This window comes from Balaenoptera ricei, chromosome 16, assembly GCF_028023285.1.
Source record: "Balaenoptera ricei isolate mBalRic1 chromosome 16, mBalRic1.hap2, whole genome shotgun sequence".
Classification (NCBI taxonomy): Eukaryota; Metazoa; Chordata; class Mammalia; order Artiodactyla; family Balaenopteridae; genus Balaenoptera; species Balaenoptera ricei.
Window position 1 is genome coordinate 9,539,165 of NC_082654.1, and position 26,525 is coordinate 9,565,689.

The 26,525-nt window shown below is 48.2% G+C and overlaps 1 protein-coding gene across 1 annotated transcript in view; it reads right to left on the reverse strand.

Annotated features, from left to right (window-relative positions):
* Window positions 1-5,670: 5,670 nt before the first annotated feature.
* The window catches only part of BTBD16 (BTB domain containing 16), a 45,748-nt gene continuing 24,893 nt past the window's right edge, over window positions 5,671-26,525 (reverse strand). Inside the window, exons 9-15 of the mRNA XM_059900748.1 lie at window positions 22,591-22,710; window positions 12,646-12,737; window positions 11,693-11,775; window positions 9,970-10,047; window positions 8,743-8,841; window positions 7,174-7,362; window positions 5,671-5,772 (exon numbers count right to left, since the gene is read on the reverse strand). Coding sequence (XP_059756731.1) covers window positions 5,704-5,772; window positions 7,174-7,362; window positions 8,743-8,841; window positions 9,970-10,047; window positions 11,693-11,775; window positions 12,646-12,737; window positions 22,591-22,710 — 730 coding nt within the window. The 3' untranslated portion in view covers window positions 5,671-5,703. The remainder of the gene's footprint in view (window positions 5,773-7,173; window positions 7,363-8,742; window positions 8,842-9,969; window positions 10,048-11,692; window positions 11,776-12,645; window positions 12,738-22,590; window positions 22,711-26,525) is intronic.

A 26,525-nucleotide genomic window follows, 5' to 3' on the forward strand; every position in this document is an offset into this window, starting at 1 on the left:
GCTGGGCCATCTTTGTTGGAAGGGAGGGTCTGGGGAGGTGAGCCAGATGGTGGGTGATAGGAGAAGCAAACACAGAGAAGGTCATGGACATGGCACATAATATGTTAGGCTGACCGACACTCATGGTCACTGCTTTTGGCCTGGTGACTGTGGACTTTTTAAATTCTAGTCTAAGAAGTTCTCACTTGTAAGGAGGGCTTCTAAGATCATCTTAAGAATTTTTGTCTCAAGACTTCTACTTCCCAGGTTCAGAGATTTTGTGATGTGAACACTGTGGATGTTTGAATGACCACAGTCTCATGTGGGATGTAAAAAAAGTTCACTTTGAACCACTAAGCAAGGAAGACTCTGCAAGATGAGCTTTTAAGTTGCAAATTTCTGCCACTGAAATTCTGGTTCCCACTTTTGAGGCAGACCTCGCCCCCTAGTGGAAAGCGGTAGACTCTGCATTATAGTAAATGGTCCACCCACAGGAGGGTGCCTCCTTAAAGTTCTATATTTCATAATACAGGAAATTTGGTTTTAAAAATAAAATCAGCCAGTGTGGTGAAATAGATTCACAGCTTTGTTGTTGTTATTGGATTTTTTTTTTCCACTGGAGAAGAAAGACAGTCGGGTATGTGGGGTACGGTGGAGACCCCTGCTATGGAATCAACATTTTCAGGTCGATCTGAGTTGTTTCTGGGTGTGATCCCAGACCTCCCGCATCAGGACCTCCCCAAAGCCTGGGAGTTAAAGTGCAGGTTCCTGGGTGTCTCCTAGGCTGCAAAGTCAGCCTTCACAGCTGGGGGGCCAGGGGTCCATTTGCACCAGCAACTAGGAGATCCTGGTGAAGATTCAGTCCAAGAGTCCTGGCCCTGGACATGAGCCTGTTCTCAGCTGTTTCAGCTTCACCTGTACCATTTCCCAGCATCCCTCCACCTGCAAGGACACTGCTCATCCTCCACGGCCCATTTACGTGCCACCTCCTCAGTGAGGCCACCCTTGCCCTGCCCCAGCGCCCCCAGCGGAATCAAATGTGATTTCTCACGTGGCGGCACCCTGCCCAGCACGGCCCAGCATGCCCAGATGCTCCGCACACAGTTCTGTCAGGCATGTAGTAGGTGTTCAATAAATACCTGAATTAAGCACCTTAAAACTTTTCCCCTCGGGACTTCCCTGGTGGCGCAGTGGTTAAGAATCCACCTGCCAATGCAGGGGACACAGGTTCGAGCCCTGGTCCGGGAGGATCCCACGTGCCGCGGAGCAACAAAGCCTGTGCGCCGCAACTACTGAGCCCATGTGCCTAGAGCCCGTGCTCCGCAACAAGAGAAGCCACCGCAATGAGAAGCCAGCGCACCGCAACAAAGAGTAGCCCCCGCTCACCACAACTAGAGAAAGCCCGCGCACAGCAACGAAGATCCAACACAGCCAAATAAATAAATAAATAAATAAATAAATAAACGTTTCCCCTCTTCTCAGTGGCCTGTGGAGGGAAATGGAAACAAGTGAGCCCTGTGGCCAGGCCTGTGGTGGCCCCGGCTCTGCCACTCTGAGGAACCTGGATGTACAACTGCCTTACTGTCTGAAGCTCAGCTGCCACTCTTTTTTAAAATTTAATTAATTAATTAATTAATTAATTAATTAATTATTTTTGGCTGTGTTGGGTCTTTGTTGCTGCGTGCGGGCTTTCTCTAGTTGCAGCGAGTGGGGGCTACTCTTCATTGTGGTGCTCGGGCTTCTCATTGCGGTGGCTTCTCTTGTTGTGGAGCACGGGCTCTAGGTGCGTGGGCTCAGTAGTTGTGGCACATGGGCTCAGTAGTTCTGGCTCGCGGGCTGTAGAGCACAGGCTCAGTAGTTGTGGCTCACGGGCTTAGTTGCTCCACGGCATGTGGGATCTTCCTGGACCAGAGCTTGAACCCATGTCCTCTGAACTGGCCGGCAGATTTTTAACCACTGCACCACCAGGGAAAACCTCAGCTGCCACTCTTACTGACGTGGAAAATACACCTACATCACGGGGAGGGGGGCCAGTTGGGAGGATTCAGTGAGAGGGTGGGCGTCAAGTGTAACATCTTTAAACCAGAACTGTCACTCCAGCTCCCTGGGCCTGATTTCCACCCCCTTACGGTGAGGAGGTAGAAATGACATCACCTCCTGTCCCTGACGCCCCGAGTCCTTCTGCCTTGGGTGCCTCCATTCTCTGGCCCTTGAGGCAGGGGGACGCAGCCCAGCCCGTCAGGCCCTTACCCCATCCTTTCTGGGGTTGCCTTTCTCCTACATCCCTGCCTTTTGGACCCTCACAGTGTGACTGGTCACCTTAGGGAGGCATTTTTGGAATTGCTGTTCTGTGAGTTTTTCCCAATCCTGCAGACTCCGGGAGCTTGACATTGCATATTCCAAATAGCTGAGCCAGGACAGTGGTTTCCCATAGAAAGTGGACAGTCATTCATGTTTCAGCAGCGCTTCCAAACAGCCTCTTCTCTCTTGGACATCTATGGACTTGCTTTTCAGAAGTTTTCCGTTCTTATCCTCCCCGTTATCCCCTAGGACCCTGGTGAAATGCCACGAGGCTGCTCTTTCTCCAGAGCCAGTAAGTCGAGCCGCACCCCGACATCTGCCCAGGGGCTGCTCACCAAGGGGCCGTTACACGAGTCGTGGCCGCAGGGATCATAGCCCCGAGGGAGGCCGAGGGGCTGCCTTATCCCCTGTTTATAGACAAGGAAGCACAGTTCACAGAGGGGAAATGACAAGTGACTGTTCCGACTTAGCACCATTAGTTTGGAGGCAAGGCAAATTCATCATCGCCTTCTTCTCCCAAGGCTGTGCTTCTCTGTTAAAAAAAATCATCTCTCTGGAGAGAGAAAAAAATCAGGTTCTAAGGAAAAACGCATTGCATAATCCCATTGTGAATGGGAAGAAAACTCCAAGTGCATCTAAAGGTAATGCGGGAAGGTCACCTGCCAAACTTCTGAATGATGGGGGTCCCACTGGATTTTATTCTCTTCTTTGAATTTTCTCATTTTTCTTCAACAAGCTTGTTATTATATAGAAGTAACATTTCTTGTCATAAAAGGGGAAACGATCCTGCTTATTTGAAAGCAAACTACTGCTCCCTATGAAGACGTGGATGAATCTCTTAAACATGATGTTGAACCAAAGGATGCAGGCATGGAAGAGAGCAGGCTGCATGATTCTCTTCATTAAATATTCAAACTAAATGGCCATTGTAACGAATGTGATAGTCAGATAGCGTTTACCTTCGAGGAGCAGTGACTGGGAGGGAGTACCAGGCGGGAGGGGGGCATCTGGGTGGTGATCACGCACTTCCTGGTTTTGATCTGGGCACTGGAATATGGGTGTGTTCATCTGTGGTCATTCATCAACCTACGTCATAGATTTTTGGCATTGATTTTGATTTTTTAAGATAGTCCACTAAAATACTATTTATCTTAATGACGGTGCATTTTGACACAAGGAGAGTGTCTCACTTGCCTTGCCCTGTCCCGGCCCTGCAGGGGTGGCAGGTATAATTGAGGCTGTGTTTTCCAACAGCCTATGCACTGGGTCACACCTGCCAACCCCTCAGAACCCTTTATATCAGGGACTTGTCTGGAAAGCTTAAAATACTCCAGGGATTTCAAACAGAATAAATATAATATAGAGAACAGATCACACAGATGAAGGAAGACCTGAGAAGGCAAACAGGAGAATGAGGCAACCCAGAGACTGGCAGGAAGTCTTCACCGCCCTGGAGCCGCAGGGATACACAGATGAGGAGGTGTCACCAGAACAGAAGCAGAATCAGGGCCATTTGATGGATCTGGAACCATGGCAGGAGGCTGCCAGGTAGGAGATGGGACAGCAGAGCAGAGCTGGAGCCATAGGGGAGAAACAGCCACTGCTGGAAAATGCCCTCTGCAGCCGAGAGGGTGAGAAGTCCCCTGGCTTCTCTCAGTCTCTTATTCTCCAAGCTCCCATCACCACTTCCTGTTGGCTGGGCCTGGCCAGATGCAAGCTAGGGAACAGAACTTGCAGGATGGGGGCTAGGACAGACCCAACTCCCAGTTCCTTTGTCCAACTCTTCCACTGGGTCCCCTTGTCACCTTCCCACCAGCCTTCCTCTCTGCCAGGTCACTCTGCACAGGGCATCAGTCCTCTGCTGGGAAGGAGGTTCCCTTAGCCCACGTCTGATTCTAAGGTGATCATTAGACTAAATTTACCCACCTTGTTGTCTATACAGCATCAGCTGATGCTCCATCACTTTCCTAAAGACACTGGATAACAGGCTGTGGTGGACACACCCTAAATAATCACACACCTTGTATAATCCTCTCCCCTTGAGTGTGGGTAGAACATATGACTTACTTCTAGCCCCGAGAACATGGCCAAGGTGATGATATGTCACTCCCAAGATTACCTTGCGTTATGGACGGCTCTGTCTTAGCAGATGACAGTGAGAGAGACTCTCCTGCTGGCCTTGAAGGACAAACAGCCATGCTCTGAAATGTCTATAGAGAGCACCATGTGGCAGGGAACTACAGGGGCCTGTAGAACCTGGGTGGTCTCCTCTCAACAGCCAGCAAGCAGTCAGGCCCTCAGTCATACAGCTGCAAGGAAATGAATCTGCCAGCAACCTCATGAGCTTGGACGTGGGTTCTCCCCACTTGTGTCTTCAGATGAGAACACAGCCAGCTGCCACTGGATTGTAGACTTGACCCTGGGCAGGGGACCCAGCAAGGCTGCTTGGACTCCTGACCCACAACAACTGTGAAATAATAAGTATGTGTTGTTTAAGCCACTAAACTTTTGGTACTTTGCTACACTGCAATAGAAAACTAATCCACACAGTGTGAAAAAAGACTCTCTTGCCTTGCTTTTTCCAAAACCTAAAGTTCCATTTAAAAAGGTGGGACAGTAAATAAGTCACTCCATACCTTATAACTGTTTACTTCCCTTCCTACCTCTTGTTCTGGCTGAGCCAAAACTGCCAGGGACAATGGCAAGATGTGTTGTTCTGTGTAGCAAGCAGAGATGTATCACAAAAAGGGGAACGTTGATCCTTCCAGTTGGCGTTATGTTGTCACTGCTGGTGCTCCCATAGGAGGGCTTCCGAGAGTGCATCAAGTTAGGGCTGGACTCAGGGAGCTCTGGGGTCAATGATGGCAATGGACTCATGGCTCTGATACTTTCCATCCTCAAACGATATAAATGGGAGTGCTATGGTCTGAATGTGTCTCCCCAGAATTCGTATGTTGAATTCTAACCCCCAAAGGTAATGTCATTAGGAGGTGGGGCCTTTGGGAGGTGATTAGGTCATGAGGGAGAGGCAGGGCCTTCGTAAAATGGATTAGTACCCTTATTAAAAGAGGCCCCAGAGAGCTCCCTGCCCCCTCTACCATGTGAGGACACAGCGAGAAGAAGCCATCTATGACCCAGAAAGCAGGTTCTCATCAGACACCACGTGGAATCTGCTGGCATCTTGATCTTGGACTTCCAGCCTCCAGAACTGTGAGTAACAAATTTCTGTTGTTTATAAGCCCCCCAGTCTGTGGTGTTTTGTTATAGCAGCCCAACAGACCAAGACAGTGGGCCAAAGTTCTGAGACCATTACTAACTCGGGAGAGTCAGCTGAATACTTGAGCAGTCCCTTTCATGTCATTTTATTTCCTTTTACATGGACCAGTGGAAGAAAAAAAATCCCATAGATTCTTCTGAAAACTGTTAAGATAATGAGAAGACGAATGAAAAACTTGCATAGATTGGGATGCCCACAGTTTGGATTTTCAAGGCCTAAAAGACGAAACAAAACAAAACAAACGGGACTTTCAGGATAAAAGCAATCATCCTCTAGAAGGGGAAAGAGGAAGGCCTAGCAATTGTATAAGATGCTGGTTCTCAACTCTGGATGTACATTAAGAATCATGTAGGGCAGGTTTTTAAAATAAACCTTAGGGGGCTTCCCTGGTGGCGCAGTGGTTGGGAGTCTGCCTGCTAGTGCGGGGGACACAGGTTCGAGCCCTGGTCTGGGAGGATCCCGCATGCCGCGGAGCAACTGGGCCCGTGAGCCACAGCTGCTGAGCCTGCGCGTCTGGAGCCTGTGCTCCACAACGGGAGAGGCCGCGATAGTGAGAGGCCCGCGCACCGCGATGAAGAGTGGTCCCCGCTTGCCACAACTGGAGAGAGCCCTCCGCAGAGACGAGGATCCAACACAGCCAAAGATGAATAAATAAATAAATTTAAAAAAAATAAACCTTAAAAAAATTAAATATAACTTAAATACAATAAAGTGCCCCAATCTTAAGGATACAGCTTGATGGATTTTCACAAGTAAGCACTGCTGTGTGACCACCACCCTGATCATGATAAAGAACATTTCAGGTACCTCTGAAATCTCCTTCCTATCCCCTCCTGGTCAATATCCCAGCCTCCCCCACTCCCACCTCCACAAGGAAATTGCTATTCTGATTTCTAACATCATACAGAAAAATTAAGAGGAGTCTTAAAAAATACTGATGCCTGGGTCCCACCACGGAATATCTGGTCTTATCTGGGTGGCTCTCAGGCCTGGGGAGTTTGCAAAGGGCCAGGTGATTCTGATGTGCAGCCAGGACTGAGAATTACTCACTGGTTTAAGGTCAAGTCCCATTTCTGGCAGGGCAACGAGGGTTTAAATTCACAGCCCAAAGAGCTCCTCCCAGCACTGCAGACAGACTCTCTAGCAATTTCTGGATTGCAGCTGTCAGGAGCCAAGCCAGGTACTGAATCCACCGGGATGCTGCGGTGGCCCACTGAGGCAGATGACCTCAGTTCTCCTTGGACGAGCCAGGGGCGGGTGGGCTGGGCATGGATTTTGGTGGAAGGTGATGTCCCGGCAAGAAAGGAGGTGTTGGCAGCAAATACGCTCCACCAGACATTCCACCTCCCGCTAAAAGTCCCCTTTGATATTTAGAAAATGATTCTGGTGTGACCCAAATCAGGCAGTCTGGTTTGGCTTATCGTTTTCAGTATGCCCAGATTTCATCCTACAAGGTTTTTCTTTAGCATTATTTGGAGCTGTGAAAATCCTTAAGAAACTGAGCAAATTTCCCCCCGTAGATCACTGGAGCTATAAAATCAGTGATCCCCAAAAAAGTGTGGAGGGGAGAACGAGCAAAAGAGCAATCAAAGAGAAAAGAAAAGGTAAGCACTCACGTGGCTTTTGCAGGACGACTTGACCAACCCAAACTTTTGCTTGATCTGGTTCGTCGTGAACTCTTGCCACTTGCCGTCCACCAGGGTCTGGGCTCTGATCTCGTACGTCACCAAGCGCTCTGCTCTCAGGCTGATGGGGCTGTGCTCATAGACGGAGGAGGCAAATTCCAAGTCGGTGTGCCTTATTCTCTGCAAGGAGGGTGACCCACCTTAGGTGGAACTGAAACCAGGGTGACCCGGAGTTAGCGAAACCTGGTCCCTGGCGCATCGGCCCTCCTGTCTGATGTGTACAGGGCAGAAGCGTTTCCCCATGGCCCCATTTCCTGCATGCAGCTGCTGCTGAATCGGTTGGCATTTGAACCCTCACCAAACCACTGGCCGACGGACTGGGGTTTGGCCAACTCAGGAAAACGCCATGAAGTCAATCTATATTGCATTGGAAGGTCTTCACATTGCTTTGCCAGAGTTTAAAAAACCAACAGTATTCATATGAGCACTTCGACTCCTGTTGTTACATAATTCATCTCTTCCATCCAGTAAAATCCATTATGTAGGGAAATGCGTGAGTCACTGAAGACCAAGGACTGGCCCAAAGAAGAGATGTGACTCGCTCAGGGACACATAAAGAGGTAGTGGCCAAGCTGGATGAAACCCCAGGTTTCTCATTCATGCATTCATTCATTTATCCACTCATAATACAAACATACAACCCCTATGTTCCTGTACTGTGATTGGCAGTGGTAATAAAAAGATATGGTAATATTAAAGATATGGTTTCTCAAGGAGCTTAAAGTTTTTGAGACTTATAATGAAACCCTAAGTGGAAAGTAGGGGTCCACCATCATAGTTGTCATTATCATCAACATCATCAGGGCCCTGTTCCAAGCCCTTTGCACAATTTAACACGTTTAATACTCACAGCAACCTAGGAAGGTAGGTCTTATTACCTTGTCCATCTTAAAGGTCAGAAAGTGGACACAGGGAGGTTCCTGGGCTCACCAAGATCAAACAGCTCACCAGGTGGTTTGAATTCAGAATCTACTCTGAAACCCAGCTCTCCTGCCTCTCCTGAAAGTCCAGCAGGAGCATGGAGGTGAAGGTATCCACCTTCCTGACTCTTCCAGCGTCCTGTTCACAGCCTCTGCTTTGCCCCCCTAGAGAAAACCATTGCCTCTGCCTTTATGGGCACTACGCGTTACTTCCACAGAAGAATGGCCATCTGTAAAGCATCCCCCAGCACGTACAAACTGAAAATGAATTGAGCCCCACATGTGGTTCCAGAGGACTATCATTTAACCTTGGCCTTACCAGTAGAGGCCATACAAACATGAAGACACTCCATTTTGAGATCCTCATCTATTGAATGGGTTAATAGCAGCAACCTCACAATGTGGATGCAAAAATCAAATGACATCACGACCATGAGCATGATTAGCACCAGGCTAACAACACATTACAAATGAATTAGTAATTAATGTTTAATCAATTATTATTAATTCTATATGAATTGATTCTGAATCTCAAAGGCTGTTTCAGAGACATATCTCTCCTGTGCTCTGTCCTTCTTACCTGCATATGAAAACTATATGAAGTAGTATCATGTTTGATTCCCTTTATCTCAAAGAAGAATCCATATATGGCAATCACTTTTGAATGTGTAGTATACTCCTAAATGGGGAAAGATAAGCAACAAAGTGACAGGGGTAAAAATCTTCAGTATTCAAAGGCAAGAAGACATAGCAAAACCAATTCTAGCTACAACTACTAAAGTGACTAATTTGTGATTTAAAACACAACAGCAATGTTAGCCTAGGAAACAAAAGAAAAGACAAACTGTAGTGACTTTACAAATCCTTACAGGTTGGCACTCAGTGGCAATACTGTTTGCTCTGCATGCCCCTTAGTGGGGAGAAGAATGAGTTAGGCATATTCTTAGATGACCCGTGGTCTGCAGACCTTTGAAACAAAGCATTTTGCTCCAATCTGATGGGCCTAAGAGACCCGCCATGCCCACGGTATTGCAGGGTGTCCTGGCCACTGCGGTCTGCAATCTGTCCACTTGGGCAGGTCCCTGCAAGCACAGCCCATCCAGGCCTGACCCAGAGGGGAGTCTCTGATGATAGACTCAGGGCCTCAAGCCCGTAAAACAAGAATTCTTTTGAGATCACTACTGGGGTGGCTTTAGTGATGTTGGAGGATTGCAGCCATTTCTTGAAGAATTGTTCCTATCGAGGGAGCCCAAGGCAGAGGGCAGGCACCAGCCGCTCAGGCTCCCCTGGTGACTGAGTGCCCAGAGGCTTTGCAGCCGAGCTCCCTAACTCATTGCCGCTTTGATTCTGGGCTCCGTCTAAAGAGCTGCTCAGAATAGTCGCCCTTGCAACCTTAACCGTGGGCTCAGAGTGGAATCTCTTCTTGAGCAGTTGGCAGCTCACCGTGTTTGTGGGGAAGAGGATGACCAACTCATCCCAGGTTGCCCAGGCCTTTCCTGGTTTTAGAACAGAAAGGTCCTGCATCCCCAGGAAATACCTCCAACCCTGGAAAGCTGGGACAGTTGGTCACCTTCATGGGAATCGTAGATGTGCCCATCAAGGGACTGAATGGCCTGTCCCAGGGCCCCGTCTTGGCATTTTACTTCTAAGGGGGTGGCCAAGTGTGCAGGAGAGACCCCTGTGATTTCCTCTTCTGCCCCGGCCTTCCTACCACAGGGAGGAAGTGAGCATGGCCCTTGTACAAAGGTCTCTAACCAAACACGGGACGGGATGGTTCTTCCCCTGGCTCGGGCCCAGCGGTCAGTACCTGGTTAAAGAGCAGCCCGAATCTCACCCCCTGGGTGGTAAGATCTTTCACGTGGGCCATGTCGCCCCCATTCTCCAGCTGAAAGGAAAACACACACCACTTGCCATCAGCCCGATCCCCCAACATCATCTCCACTACATTGATCCCTACGACCCCATCGTGCTCGAAAGAGTTCTGTCTCTGGAGCCTCCATTCACCCATGAATCCAGGCCACAGCATTTACTGAAAACCTACTAGCCGGGTACCATGCTCAATGCTTTCAGAAGATGCAACGATGAGAACAAGAAAAACGCCCCAGCATTTTTTTCTTACTTGAGAAATAAAATGTGTACATCAGGAGCCCGATCACAAGGCAGAGAATATTCGTAGCTATAAAGTCAAGAGCAAGTATGGCCCCATAGTGCAGTCTCCACGTGAGGGCGGGGGCCGGGAGGGAGCAAATTTCAGGAGGATGACATTGGTGGCAGGGGGCAAAGGGAAGGAGGTGGGCAGGGCCAGAAGGACATGAAAAGGGAGGTGGGGGACTTCCTGAGGTGTCCAGCCCCAGCCCCGAGACTGTCCCTCCTCTCTCTGTTGCCCCTTCCATCCTCTGCTCTGTTAGAACACGATTTTGAGTTATGTCCCAGAGAAGCACGGTTCCACGGAGTGGTTATCTACTGCGTACGGGGCACTGAGCCCTGTGCTCTGCACATTACAATAGGTAATTGTTGAGCTGAATTTAATTTTAACCAGTGACTCATAAATCTTCAGAACTCAAACACTGCCCTACTTCATCTCTGAAAATGCATGATTGGAAACACATAAGAAGCACAACAGTTTGCACAGACAATTCACAAAGGGGGAAATGCCACATGGAAAAATATTCATATTTACTAGTAACAAAGGGAATGCATATTAAAAAATGAGATGCCATTGTTCACTTCACAATTGACACAAGTGATCTGAAAGGAAAGTGCTCTGTGTTGCTGAGCTTGTTCAAAGAAAGGCACCTCATTTATCGCTGGGGAAGGAGTCATTTGGTCCAAATTTTGCCAATATGTATCAAGAACAAAAGTGCACATTCCTTTTGGGGCCAGTATTTTCTACTCTTCAGATTCTCCTATAAGAAAATAATTCTAAGTATAGTAAAATAAACCATTACGTGCAAATGCACTCACCACGCAGCCTACTTATAATAGTTAACAGTTAGAAACACCATGACTTTTCTACAATAAAGGAAAGGCCAAGTAGCATTGTTTGTAGTCTATCCTCTTGGTGGAAGAGTTTGCAGCCAGTAAAAATGGTGATAAGAAGCACATTTCATTAAGTGTATTTTTTTAAAAAAGACCTGAAGGCAATAAAATGCAATGAGATGTTAGCAATGGTTGTTTTGGGGTGATGGGTCTGAGAATGTGTGTCTTCTTTCAGTTTCTCTGAATTTTGAAATTTTTCAATAAGGAGCACATGACATTTGTATCTGTGAGGGGACTCGGTTTGGAGGGCCGTGTGGCCAATTGTCCCCAACTCTCTGGGTCAACAGGGCAGATGTTCTAAACACCTGGGCTCCAAGGAGGGGCCTCCTCTCTCCTCCCCTCCAGGCTTGGCTCTTCCCACTTCCCCTGGGGAAGGATCCAGATACTTCCCGACCTCAGAGGCCCAGAGGTTTCGAATGCAAAACACATCTCCAGAAAAAACAAAGGCAATACATTTCGATAACTGTTTCCTTGCTGAGCTGGCGACTCACCGCATGGTAATGGTTGGCTATAACCCGGACCAGCCAGGATTCAGGGAAGAAGTTAATGTGCCGTAGCTCCTCCAGATCCTTGCCTGGGAAGAAGCACAAGGGGAACATTCTTATGGATTTATTCATAAGAGAACTGCAAAAATCTCATTTACAGAGGGAAAAAGGAGGAAGTTGGGAGCTGAGGACTGGCGGGCATTCCCGGGCCCCAGGAATTGTTAGATGTGTGGAACCCAAGCGGGACGTCCCACGGCCCTCTCCCCAAAAGGGTCCACAGCCCCCGGCCACAATCCTGCCCAAGGAGGGAGGGTTGAGATCTGATAAACAGTGTCTTTGGAGTGTCTAGAAGCAATTTGGACAAACTATCTGGGCTCCATCAACCATTTGTGGGTTTTGGAGCTACTCATTCTATCTGGATAACTGGAAATGGCTTTGAAAAAGTTCTCAAATATCCTTTCAGATGCAAAGCTCTCACTGGTGGCCACCTGGGCTGCCCCAAACACACCCCCCAAGAGTTCCCTCTCTTTCCAAGTCACAGCTGCCTTGTTCTGGGCCCAGAGCATGAGGAAACTCAAGCCTGGAGCACAGACCCACAGTTTTCTCCCAAACTGCCGAGCAAGCGAGCAACCCAGAGGGGACGCCACTCTAAGAGGCAGGGCACGCGGTTAGATGGCAACACGCAGCCCTGGGCGCTGAGTACACTTTCATAATCGGTAAGCCCCTTCCATCCATCATCATGTTTTACAGAAGCTCTGATTATCCCCATTTTACAGACAAGGAAACTGAGACCGGGCAGCTAACTGACTTTCTTAAAGTCACACACCTTGGAAATGACAAAGCCAGATCTCAGCTGATTCCTTTGGAAATGTCTGGTGGGGCTTCCTCAGGAGTGGCTGAGGGGTGTGGCAGGTCCCCAACAGCCTCCCCTGGATGCACTCCCACGGGCTGGGGCTTACCTTTGGTGATACCGTGCAGACGCAGGCAAAGGAAGAGCGGCATCCAGTTCTGTCCCACATCCCGGTCCAGAAAGCAACACTTTTTGGGGAAGCTTAGCAGAGGTGCAAAGAGGAATAAAAGGCCTTCAGAACACTCCTTTCTGGAATTGGCTGGGGCTCGTGAAAGTCATGTCAGAGACTAGCGGTTTCACCAGCCAGGGGTAGATGGCGCCTGGTTCTCTCTGGATGGGTGGGGAGTGTGGAAGCAGAGGGCGGCTGCCCCCCGAGGTTGTAATGAGACAAAGGGTTATATTCCCCTTGCAGCTACCACGTAGTAGATGCCCGACAAATACTCATTAAATGATGATGGGAACGCATAACTGTACAGAGGATTTCAGGATACGTTTTCTCCCTTGAGTCTCACAAACTTCTCAAGGGGCAGACAGGACAAGTATCATCGGCTCCATTTTACAGATGAAAAGACAACAGCTCAGCCAGGACTTGAACCCAGGGTTTCTGATTCCCCCTCTACACATGCTGCCCTTTGAGTAAGTGGCCAGTTTAGGCACTTCAAAAGCACTTTCTGGTAGAATCAAGAAGAAAGAAAGGTCGGATGAGTGGGTAACTCATTTTAGCAGCTGGTTCCAGGATCAGTTCTGGACAGTGTTAATACTAAACTCTGGTTAATTTCCACACGTGGCTGAGGTCAGGGCTGGGTTGAAATCGGACTCCCCTTGAGAAGACACGTACACACAGGCACACATCCACTCTTGTTTTGAAACAACTTGCTCATAAAATGGTCACTTTTGACAAATGGGGACGACGGGGGATAATTTTTCCAATGACTTTGAAAACACATTCATTCCCTCAAGTCAGATCCTGTATGAGACCGGCCAAGGGCACTTTTAGAATATTTTTCCATGAATCAAGAGTGATGTCCAAATCACACCCTGTCCCAGCCAGACTGAACACTCCATTGGCCCCGTGTCCCGCCTCTGCTGGGGGTGCCCACCAACCTGCCTGGGGACCATTTGTTTTCACAAGATCTGGGAATTCCTGGGACTCTCTAACTCCTCCTCATGGCAGTGGCCCCAGGAGAGAAGTTTAAGGATTCTGAGGTGTTGTGAGAAGGGAGAGGAGCACAAAGACAAATGAGTGAATTCAAATTCAATGATTATTTATTAGAATCCACTGGGGACCTGTCTCTGGGGGTGGATGGACCAGGAGTAAATAAAGGAGGGCTGATACTTCCAGGAGTACAGGGCTATTGATCCTGGAACCAGCCCTCCATTACCCAGGGCAGGTGGAGCTGGGCTAGCGTGGGCCGTGCCAGTGCCCTGAGAAACACGGATCTCTTAGCTGGACAAATAACGCTCACTAGACTCCTTTCCCAGACGTGAATGCCTCCTCCTTCCCTGCCTCTCTCTCACCATTTAATGGAAGGATCAGCTAGGTGGCATCATGGCGGGCGCAGGTGTCAAGGAAGAAAGAAGGGGCTGAGGTGGTGCAGAACCCCCAGCCCAGCTGCGTGCTCTGGGGAACGAGCCCGGACCCTCGGCAAGGGCTCCCACAGCCCGGAGTGGCCCCTGAGGAGAGAGAACTTGCTGGAGCTACAGGTTAATACAGTTTCAGCCCAGGAGGGAAAGGACCATCTAGAGGACAGATTTCCCCTCCAGCTCAGAAGCCCCCAGGCGCCAACTCCACAGCTTTGTGGGAAGGATGCTGGGAGAGTAGGAGGGACCCAAGGCCACTGAGTCTCCCTATGAGAGGCGCTCAGCCAGACGACCATCAGCCAGGACCTCTCCAGACAGACCTCCTCCCAGAGAAGATTCTAAATGAGCTTTGCTGAGACAGGTGATTGGACTTTATGACTCCTTTGGATCACAGGAAGTGGCACTGATGGTGGCTGATTTGGACAGGTCACAAGTCAGCTCATGCATCGCCCAACCATGCTTGGGGTCCCTGAGCTTGGGCCCTGGAGTCAGACAGACCAGGTTCCAGTCCTGGGCCAGCCGGCCGTCAGCCACGTGACCCAGCCTCCCCAAGCCTCCATCTCCTTTTCTGTCCGGGGGCACAATAGCCACATGTGCTTCCCTGGGTAGTCGGGAGAAGTAAAGGTGACAGAGCTTGTGATACGTCGGGCACAGCTGCTGGTCCTAGCGGTACTCCGGGCTTCATGATTGCCACCATTGTCCTCTCACCCCAAGGAGAGTGACCTGAACTTGAGCCGGTCAAGAGCATGGCCGTGTTCTTGCTGGCGTTCATTATCGCTGCCACCTCTAACTCACCGGAGCCATGGGCCACCTCAAAGGAAGTAAACGGGGGCCTCAGCTGCTGATTTTCTAAAATCCCAAAGCATCTGAGCAGTGTGGTCCAGCGCCTTGAACCAATGGGCGTAACCCTGCCCCTGGAGCCGGGCGGGTGGGTGGCTGCAGAGCCGGGACGCCGCCCGGGCCTCCCGAGAACAGCCCACGTGTTTCCATCTAACTGCTGCTGGGCCGCGGCACCTGGATTCTCTGGGCCAAGGATGGGCACGCTCACCTGATGTAACATAAAAGTGGGGGAAGCTGGCTGCTGCGTCGGGACCTCTTTGCACGGCTGTTTGGCGGAAACAAAGGCTGGCATGGCTTACCCGGGCGCTGAGCTCTGTCTCTGCAAAGACTTTGGGTTTAGCTCTGACTATTCTGGGACAAGCTTCAGGCCATGGTGTCTGCCTCCTAAAGTTCATGGGAAACCCTTGGAGCATGACCCCCTTAGGGAGGACAGTTCATAGGTCCTTGATACTGAAAGATACACCCAGGTCGGCTCTGGGTTCCGCTTGCAAGACCCTGGGGACAAATCCTCCCTTCTGACCTCCTGTAAGGCGGTGCCGGGGACAAGTCTCTGTCAGACTGGCACAGGTTGGCATTTTAGAGCTGCCATCAGCCACGACCTTCTTGCTTCCTCCAGCCTGTCATCTGTCAGAGTCATTTACCCTTTCAGACTCAGAGCCCCATTAGCCCAACACTTCAAATTTTAGCCTTTTAAATGCACACTCTAGAATTCTGACATGTGCTACAGCACAGATGAACCTTGAAGACATTGTGCTAAGTGAATTAAGCCAGACACAAAAGGACAAATACTGTATGATTCCACTTATGTGAGGTTCCTAGAAGAGTCAAATTCACAGAGACGGAGGTAGAATGGTGGTTGCCAGGGGCGGCGGGGACGGGCAGAGGGGAAAGGGGATTCATTGTTTAATTTGTATGGAGTTTCAGTTTAGGAAGATGAACAAGTTCTGGAGATGGATAGTGGTGATTGCTGCACAACAGTGTGAATGTACTTAATGCCCCTAAGCTGTACACATAAAAATGGTGAAAATGGTCATTTTTATGTTATGTATATTTTACCACAATAAAAAAATTAGAGTTAAAAATTACTTACTTTCTATGAAAAATATCTGAAAGAATAGTTTATATTTTGAAGTGAAGTTTGAAAAAAATTACACACTTGGGGGAAGGGAACACGGCTGTTTTCAATAGGTAACTCGGTGTGGAAGACCTGGATGCCTTCTGAAACCCAAGAAGCAGGAAATGGTCCTCTTGGCTCCTGACACCAAAGTGTGGTAAGGAAACAACAATTCTGAATGTTGCTGCCACCACCATCACCTAGCAAATGTCACCGCCATTCAGGACGTCCTGTCAAGTGCTGTGCTGGGCCTTTTCTTTGAGTCAGAACGAACCTACGTCAGACCCGACGAGGGGGTATCGTTGACCTCTGCAGCCAGTAAATGGCAGTAGTGGGACTCAGACTCAGGGCCGCTACCTGCTAACACACACCTCATTTACTGAATGTGTTGTTTGTCTCTGCTTCTTAGATTGTAAACTCTGTGAAGATGGAGATTTTTGCCTGTTTTGTCTCCTCTTGTATTCACAGCACCCTTTACAGTGCCTGGTTCTCAGGCAAGTCAGCTTGCAATAATGTTAAGTGAATTAATTGGATGAATGAGCTGGTCCCTGCCAACTCACCAGCCTCAGTCCTACCACCCCATCCCCCTGCTCACCCATACTTCACCTTCTAGGAATGCAGTTCCAGCCCAGTGCATGTGTGGGCAGGCACGCACAGACACACCACACACACACATACATGCACAGACCAGGCTATCCTATGCCAGTTTTCCTATGCTCACGGGGTCCTGTCTGTTGTTACCACGATTATTTGTCAGGCCAAGTCCTCTGGGTCATTTGTCAAGACCCAGTCAGTGTCATCTTGACTATGAAGATGAAGATGGTCCTGACCTTTGCCCAAAGGCAGAACTGGGTCTAGAAATTCCGTGTAATGATGATGCTACCTGCCCTTTGCAAGAGTCTCCTGCATCCAGACACTCATATTCCTTGTGTTCCTCCAAAGTCTCCACTCTTACCGTTGAAGAAGACGTCTTGGGGCCACCCAATTTGGGTGAAAAGCCAAGAAGCCACATGAGGGAAGTGCAAAGGTAGTAAGGAATAGGAATCAATAATATTTAGGGACCTTGAAAAGAGGGAGATTCAGCTTCCAGGGTGCCAAGCTAAGGGGGATGGGAGCACTGCTGGTCAGAGACAGAGAAGAAGTGAAAACGGCAAGAAACACAAACACAAAAGAAATGCATCAACCTCCCTGCACAGGGCTTGGTGGAGAGATTCTGACAGAGAACAACTGAGCCACCCTCATGTCCATGACTCATGGACTACTTCAAAATGAAAGTTCTGGTAAAGAGATCAGAGTTGTCACACCAGGGGTGCCCCGTTTCACGATGACTCCGTGGTTATATCTGCAAATGCCATCCATTAATCACAAGAGACACATGGCTGCGTGCCCGCCCTGGCACACAGCATCGCAGTGCATTTCCTTCAGACACCTGTGGGCTGGGACGCTCGGAGGGCAGGGCATGGCTGGGCCGCTCTCCTCGGAGGCGCCCCTCGTTTTATATATGGGAAGGTGGTGCTGGGTTTGTCAGGCCGGTGCTCACCCACACAGCCGGCACATGCTCTTGTTCTCTCTCCAAGAAGCTCAGAGAAGGAATCTGTCCAGTGCACAGGTGAGATCCAGGAAGGCTTCCTGGAGGAGTCCTTGGCCAGCTCCGTAAAAGCTGGGTCAGATTTGGACGGGGCATAGGAGGGAGGAGACTCTGCTTCAGAGGTCAGGGAAATCTAATAGTTGGGATGGTATGGAAATTGGATTCACTGACTGCTTTCAATGACCTCTTTCTGGTGAGGTTGCTGGAATCCACCCTTGCAGTGTCTGAAAGGGACCCATTTAGGGATTAACAAATCAGCTAAGGACTAGAATTACAGGTCTGTTCATGACTTGCCCTTAACTCGAAGACCTCAAAGTAAAAGGATGTGTCTGAAGATCTAAGAGCCCCAGGTCCACCCAGCTCCACCACCAATTTGCAAAAGGCGCCCAAGTAAGCCCCTTACCATCCCTGCATGGATTTTACAGACACACTGTTGAGTGAAAAAATCCAGACCTTTAAAAGTCTATGCCATAAGATTCTACTTAAAATTCAGAAGGAGCCAAGACATCTCCACAGTAAAAGAAGCCAGGATACCCATTCACCTTCATGTCCGAGAGGTAGTGACCAAAATAAGGCACAGTAGGGGGCTGGTCAGGTTCTGTTTCTTGGTCTGGGTGTTGGTTACACAGATGTGTGCACTTTGTGGAAATTCACTGAGCTGTTCACTTAAGGTTTGTGCACTTTGCTGTATGTATTTTATATTTTGATGAAAAATGTACTTTAAAAAAAAGTGCCAGAACTTCCCTGGCAGTCCAGTGGGTAAGACTCCGCCTTCCAATGCAGGGGGTGCAGGTTCGATCCCTGGTCGGGGAGCTAAGATCCCACATGCCTTGGGGCCAAAAAAACAAAACATAAAAAACAGAAGCAATATTGTACCAAATTCAATAAAGACTTTTAAAATGATCCATATCAAAAAAAAAACTTTAAAAAAAAGTGGAAAATTTGCCTGTCTCTGGCTCTTCTCCAATTGATGAATTTTTACAGCCCCCCTGGACTTCTCAGACTGCTAAGTGGAACGAAATGATGACTTCCTCTCTGGACGGATGAAGGCAATGGTTTTGCTTACATTTTTTGTTTTTCTTACAAGGAAATGTTCTGGACAGCCTATTTGTATTTCTAAATTAACCACTGCCAGGAAAACAGGCTGTGGGTGCTGAGGTGTGCGTGTGTGTGTGTGTGTGTATATATACACACATGCATGTTCCCTTTCTGTATGATGTATTTAGACAACAATGAAAATAAGCTTTGAAGATGTTCTTAAACATGGAGCTAGGCAGAGAAACTGCCCCTTTCACTGTCCATCGGTGCCCCTGGCATAGAGCATATGTTCAATAACTATTTGTTGAATGAATGAAAAAAGAAATCAATGAATAAAAGAACACAGATGAGAAGAAAAGGCTTGGACATATGTCTTTACTTGCAGGTACAGCGGTGCTGAAGGAGTTAACTGTTCAAATACCTTCCCTCCTAGCTCAAGACGTTGCTAAGACAGCTGAGAAAAGGAGTATCTGATCTATTTTACTCAACTGCTGCTCTAAACCCTCCTTTTTGGATGCTGGGCCAGCCAAGGCCACACCCAGAGCTGCAGCTCAGCCTCATTCCTGGCCGGTCTAACATTCCGGCAGCTTGTCGCGCTGCCGCCACATTATGAAAGCACAATCCCATTTTGGAGGTCCCCATATTGTGATGGTCCACTCTGACCTCTGTTCCCCCACCTGGGAGATACCTTATAAACCACTCTGTCATTTCAATTATTTCATCAACAGATGAAACTTTAAAAATTGGGCCAAACAGCCAACTTCCTTGGTTCTCATACCCAAGACTGTGTACTGTCTCCCAGGGTCTGCTCATCTGCCCCACCTTCTAATGCTCCTGGAATGTCCCTGTCAGTGGCTGTGGAAACTTCCTTGACTAGCTGTTCCCTCTGTCTTCACTGAACTGTGGAGCTCAGCTCCTCTGGTGACTCAGTTCCGGCCCGGGCTGACCGTGACTTCCCACACTTCCACCACTTCCACCCCTTCCACCACTGGAGCAGAGGTGCCTTCTTGCAGCCCAAGCCCTCAGGCCAGCAGCTCTGAGGCTCAGCCCCAGGGATCCTCAGGCCAACACAGAGGCTGGGCACCACCGCTGTCCCCTCCCATGTCTAGGGTAGGCATCGCCGAACTATCGAGACATTATTTCTCACTGAGCCTCTAGAAAGCCTTAGAACTCTTCCTAGTCTAGCCCACCAAACAGGCCCTACCCACCAGTAAAAGTGGAAACTTGTCTGCCATCCCTCCTATTTCGAGCTGCCGCAGACATGGAGTTCTCTGAATTTGGCATTAGCATGGCAAGACCCATTTCTCAGCTGGGGCAACCCAGCTCTATAGAAATGGTTGATGGAATTTCATCATTCCATAAGCTGTTATATGCTCAGCACAGTGCCAGGTGAGCTGAGGATGCAATAAAGGATCATAAACCCTTCCTACAAGCTGCTCACGACGTACCCAGGGAGACAGAACGTATGCACCCACCAAGGTGTTCGTAAGGGCCTGGTTGGCAAGGCTCCTGGGGAGGCCCCGCCGTGGATGGACTGAGAAGAGGAGGCAGAGCAGGCTGGGGTCAGGGGAGCCGGGGCGGCACGTGCTGATCCCTCGGCTAAGGAGTTCCTCAGGGACTCAGGGGACAAGCACTTGGGAGGTGGAGGCCATTGACCAGGGAGCACCTTATGGGTGCCACTGTTCTGGGGCAGGAGAGTGAGCTGGGAAGGGAGGCGAACCACCTGCGATCCTAAAAATGGACCACGGTCCTCAAAGTCGGGGGTGAGCCTGGGTGACCACGGAGGGGAAGAGCATCTGAGTTCCAGACTGTCTCATCTTTTCTCCCAAGGGGACACCAAGCCTGCTGGAGGGAGGGAGAGGGAGTGAGGGAAGGAGGGACGCAGGGCAGGACTCAGAGAACACGGCTCCAGGTAGAGGACACCATCCCAGCTGCTCAGGTTGGGCAGCGAGACCATTTGGAGACACACGAATGGTTTCCAACAAGGGAAACCTTGCAGGCTCACGGGGGCTTGGGGAAATGCGTGTGGAGGGCTGAGGTTTGGGGTCAAAATGGAATCAATGTTGATTCAGGAGTAATGCAGAAGCTATGATGGTAAGGAACACCCGAGGATGGGAGGAGCCTTGGAGACCCCAGCTCAGGCAGGCCCAGGAAACCCTGCTTTCAGGGCCACACGCCTTCGCTCTCTCACTCCCACTTGTTTCTCTCACAGTAAAAACACAGTTCCAATGAATCACCCACATTCTAGCTCATTTCCTATCTCCCAGTTCTAGACATTTCCAGTAGGAGGGCTAACCTGGTGCCAAACAGCGACTTTTCCTGGTGTGGATGACTCAACAGAAAAAGTGTCTCTTGGGCTATTAAAAGAGTGGGAGAGGGCGGATCTAAGACATTTGGGTTCAAAGCAAATTATATAGAAACTAAGCAAGGACATGTCATTCTGGCAATGAACATTGCTTTCCCCAAATAACGAGACAGGAAAAAGGGGCTCTTTACTTGACATGATGCACAGATGTTCCAGAAAAGGATTAACTGCTTCAGAACAATGCAAGCGAAAGTTGGCTTAAACAGGTTGATGTGCTGATGAACATGTGGAAGATGTGTTTATCCGTTAAACTCACATGTGCAAAAGAAAAGGAATCTCTTGACTTCCTTGAATGCACCTTATCTTGCTTGGAAGCCCCCGTCCCTGCTGATATGGGGACAGAACGTAAATCTGATCATGAAGGTAAGCCTGCCCATCTAGGGCAGATCCTCCTGGTACTGTCTTTGGCTACAGGGCCATCACACTCTGCAACCAGCTTGGATGATGCGAGTGTATTTACAAAGTTTTAATAGAAGCTAAAGAGACACCAGATGGATTACTGTTTTCACCCTCAACCCCACTCTGTCCCCCAGTCCCAGGCTGCCACAGCTGACATTGCCAGTGGGGTTGAACAGACAGAAAACACAGGCAGAGGAGGACACGGGGAGGGGAAGAAGATGCACTGCCAGGCAATTTTAGAAGTAATTGGCTAACAACAACACTGAACCTAGAGGCAGCCTCAGGATCCTTCTAGACACCATGCCCAGGGATTCACGACTGAACCAGCTGCAGCGGGCACAAGAGAGAAACCCTCCCTGCCATCCTAGGAATGGGCAGCAAAGCGTCTTGGGATTTGGCAGGTCTGGGTTCAAGTCAGGCTCCATCCCTTATCACTTGTATGATCTCTGACAAGGTATTCATCTCTACTTCAATTTCCTCATCTGTAAAATGGGAATAATAAAACCAGCCCCTGAGTACTAGGTAGATTAAATGAGATTACAAATAGAAAGTGTTTATCAGAATTATTGCATTTAGTAAGCATAATTAAATGGTGCCCATTCTTTTACTGTAATTGTTATTTTTCACTTAAATGTTGAGATATATAACTTTTAGAATTTATAAATTTAGAGATTCTAAGAGACTGGATTAATGCTATGAAATCTTTGTATATTCAAATGCTTTTTCATTTGTCCAGAAAATTCAGAATGTTATATGCTAACTAGTGAAATATAAATGAGAATGATCTGGGCTGATTTAGGTACATTTTAAGTATGAAATTTTTAAGGCCAGTATGGTATGGTAATTTTCCTGAATAAAAAGCATACCTTTTGCATCAGGTCTTTTACTGGACACAGAACACGTGCTCAAAGGCACATGACTATCTCATATTATAACACCTATTATTCACTTTTTCAAGTAATCTAGTGGTTCAAAGTTATCCCATAATCTTAGATCCCATAAGAAAACTGCATTCTATGCACTCTGAATAATGCTATGAAAAATAATATCACTGATGCTTTCCCCCATGATATTATGAGCAAACAAATAGTGTATGTACTATTCATCAATCAACACTAAGTCACGTTACCTGCTAAAAAATGAGAGCACAGTTTCGTACATCGGAATTGTCTGAGCTTTGTTGTTTAGTTGCAAGTAGACCCACAAAAGAAGTGTTTTCAGAAGGTGAAACTCGCTAAAAGTAAACAACCTGGCCAAAATAAAAGATTGAGAAGTAATTTTAGGAACAGCCAAAACCACACTGTGTGTAAAAAACTGAAAAATTAAAAGTGAGTTTAGGAAGGAGGCGATACCACCCTGAGTCTGTAGGTGCACTCACATAGAGAGATATCGAGTGACTTGCTCAGGGTCACTCAGCTGGTAACCTGCATGGCTGGACAGTGAACCTCAAGTCACCTGTCACCACCAGAGCCTGTGTTTTCACCCACTGGCTGTGCTGCTGTTAAACAATGGCCATCACTGAATGAGCTCCTACTAGGAGACAGAGTTCCCAAGGCGTTTCCGCACTTTTAAAATTTAATTCCACACAGCAACCCTGCAGTTGGGATATATTCCTTACTTTTATAGATGTGGAAATTGGACTGACCCTACGTTTATTTAAAAATTTAGTGTTTTGTTCATCATGGTTTTTTTTTTGCATTAATTCTCACTGTAAAATATTGCATTAAAATACATTTTATCTCAATGACTGAGGTTTTTCGTGCCCCTTAAATTTTGCACCTGAGGTGAGTGCCTCACTGGTCATATTCCAGTGCTGGCCCTGATTGAGGGCTGAAATGTGAATAACTTATCCAAAGTCACATAATTCTGAGGTCAGACCTGGGCAGGGGTCAGTTCTGCCCCAAACTGGCTGTGGAACCTCCTGCAGGCTGCTTACTGGCCCTGCAGCTGCAATACCCTCATCTGTAACATAGTGATTATAGCAGTTGCTCAGAGGATACTGTGACGGCTATGTGAGGTGACACGTCATATGATTTTTCTATTGCTGCTGTAACAAATTGCCACAAACCGAGTGGCTTAAAACAACACAAATTTACTATCTTATTGTTCCAGAAGTCCTAAGTATAAAATGGATCTCACTGGGCTAACATCAAGGTGTGGGCAGGGCCGTGCTCCTTCCTGAGGGTCTAGGGGAGAATCATTTCTTTGCCTTTTCCAGCTACTAGAAGCCGCTGGCATCCCTTGGCTTGTGGCCCCTTCCTTCATCTTTGAGCCAGCGGCACAGCATCTTCAAACCTCTCTCTGGTTCTGACTCTTCCTCCTGCCTCTCCCACATTGAAGAATCCTGTGATTACATTGGGCCCACAAGGATTATCCAAGATAACCTCCCCATGCCAAGCTCATTCAATTAGCAACCTTAGTTCCATCTGAAAACTCAATTCCCCTTTGCCGTGCAACCTAACGTATTCGCAGGTTCCAGGGCTTGGGAATGTCGACATCTTTGGGGGACCATTATTGAGCTGACCACACATAGAGCAGTGCCTGGGCACAGTAATGGGCTCAGGGGGGCAGCAGCTCTGACTCCTGGGTGGCAGGGCTCCGAGTGGCCCACCGAGAGGTCTGAGTCCTAGCTCCAGAGCCCACACTGTGCCTGCAGCAGCAGGAGACATCTCATCAAGGAAGAAGGGATGAGGAGGAGTGGGGGCTGCTCTCCACGGAATCAGCTCTGTAAAGGATGTTTCCCAAACAGGTCCTCTAAGAGCCACCGATGACTTGGTTCTCTGAGTCATTTCAATGTTTCTTAAACCCATTGATATTTTCTGTCTCTGACCACGCAGATGCACCCTGGCTTCAAAATATATCACAGCCTCTTCAACCACCACTTTAGTGGTCACGGTGGGTGGAAGCCAAGCTAAACCGTGACTCAAAGAGCAATGGGAATGTCACCCTCCCGCCCCTCTCGCTATTTCTGGACACAGTAGAACGGTCTCTTTCCTCTTATTTTTTTTAGGCACCTACAATGCGTGGGCGTTGACTCTGGCCAGACAGTGACCAAATTTGTCACTGTCTGGGCAATAACAGTGAGCCAAGAGGGGAGACATCACAGAACCACTTGGTATGATGTCCCCACAAGGAACTCTTCAACTGCTGGGCTGGGGAGCTACGTGTCTTCTGGTGCAGAACCCACGCTTGAGGTCCTCAAGCCCAGAAGGTTCTTTGAGATCTTACCAAAGAGGAGCTTACCAACACAAGGGGAGTAATTGGGAGCTCCATGAATCAGGACCCTGGTTTTACTTTTATGATGAAGGGTAATTATTGAAATAAAGCCCTCTGTCTTTAGGCCAAGTATTAGTACCCTAAAGTATGAGTTCCTACAGGAAATAATCACGCTGAGGACATTCAAACATATTTTCATTTACCTAAGAGCTCTGATGATCTGAATCAAGACGGAACTCAGAGAGATCCTAAACTTCCCTCCAACACAGGTGAATATCTGGGCTGTTCTACATGTGTTTATTGGGGCTCACAAGTAGCCATTGGGATGTAACTGGTGTAAAAATGCCTTTAACAAGACATTGTCCTCTATTTTTATTGAGAAAACTGTGTATAAACAATAAAGATCTCCTTTTGAACACAGACCACAGAGAAAGCCGTGCCCAAGTGAACAAGAAAATATGAACAAGGATGTCCACTGCAGCTCTGATCGTCATCGCAAAAATGAAGCAAAATAAAACAAAAGGCCATTAGGAAGGGAATGAAAATACTGTTGTCTATTCATTCATCAGAGCCCTGTACAACAATTAAAATTTAAGATGCTAATTAGGTACATACATATCAATACGGTGAGAACACATCGCGTGATGTTAGTGAACAAAGTAAGTTGCAGGAAGTCACAATCACTGCAATCACTATGAGAAAGTTGATTTGAAATTTAAACCTTTGCAAAACGAGACTGTGCATTATTTTTGCATGTACATGTATGTAACAAGAATAAAATCTCATGGACTGGATTCACACAAATCCTCCACTTTAGGGAGGGAGGGAGGCCAAGAGGAAGGAAGGGGAATAGGGCTGGGCGGGGGGTTGGGCGGAGCACACAGCTGACTTCTGCTTTCTTGGTCATGTTTTATTTCTTAACTTACGACAAAATGCTACCATCTGTTCATTTGGGGAGGTGGGTCCAATTGTGTTTTGCATTATCCTCCTACCTTTGTAACTTTTTTAATAATCAAAAATATGACCTTCCATGTCCTTATTGATCTTGGCCATCAATAAGGAATAAGAAAGCTTGGAGCAGAGCACACCAGTGGGCTGGTAATGACCACGGGCATTGAGGCCACTCAGACCTGGGTTCAATTCCCAACCCTCTTGCTGCGTGGCAGGAGCAATCCTTTCACATCCTATAACCTCCATTCCATAGGGGAAAACACGAGGAATACCTCCCTGGGTTGCTGTAAGAATTAGACCTGAAAACCCACTCAGCGTGTTCCGTATACCCCAAGTGCTTCATAATTGGTAGGTATTGTTGTTATTAGCCAGAGAAGCATTAGCTGCAGGAAATACTGTTTGAGAGGGCTGCCCAGTGGTGTTCCAAATGCCGTGGAGGACACGGTGGCTTTTCTCAGGGAATTCCTGAGCCCTTGAGACTCTTTGCATCATAGACAGGAAGCCTGGGGGTGGTGGGACACGTGCCCCCCCGGTCGCAGGGCAGCCTTTTGTGCAGGTAGAACTAGACAGCCCTCTGAGTCCTCCATTCTCCTAAGTCTACAAGGAGCTTGGCTTCCAGAAAAACAGAATTCAGAATGAAGTTTTCATAATAGAGTGAGTGAAATAGGGTCACCGAGTGGTGACCTTTAAGGAGAAAACTGACTGAAAACCAGAGGCCCAGGAGGTCAGGGAAACTGTGTGTTTTACCACAGGTCATTTACAAGATGGAAAGAAAACCCAAAGGAAGATGAAGTCAAAGGGACTTCGGATGGGGAAGGTAAATGGCCTTGAAGTTGAAGCACCTGCTGAGACAGATGTTGTTCCGACAAGGCTTAGAGACCCAAACACCACGCCCAC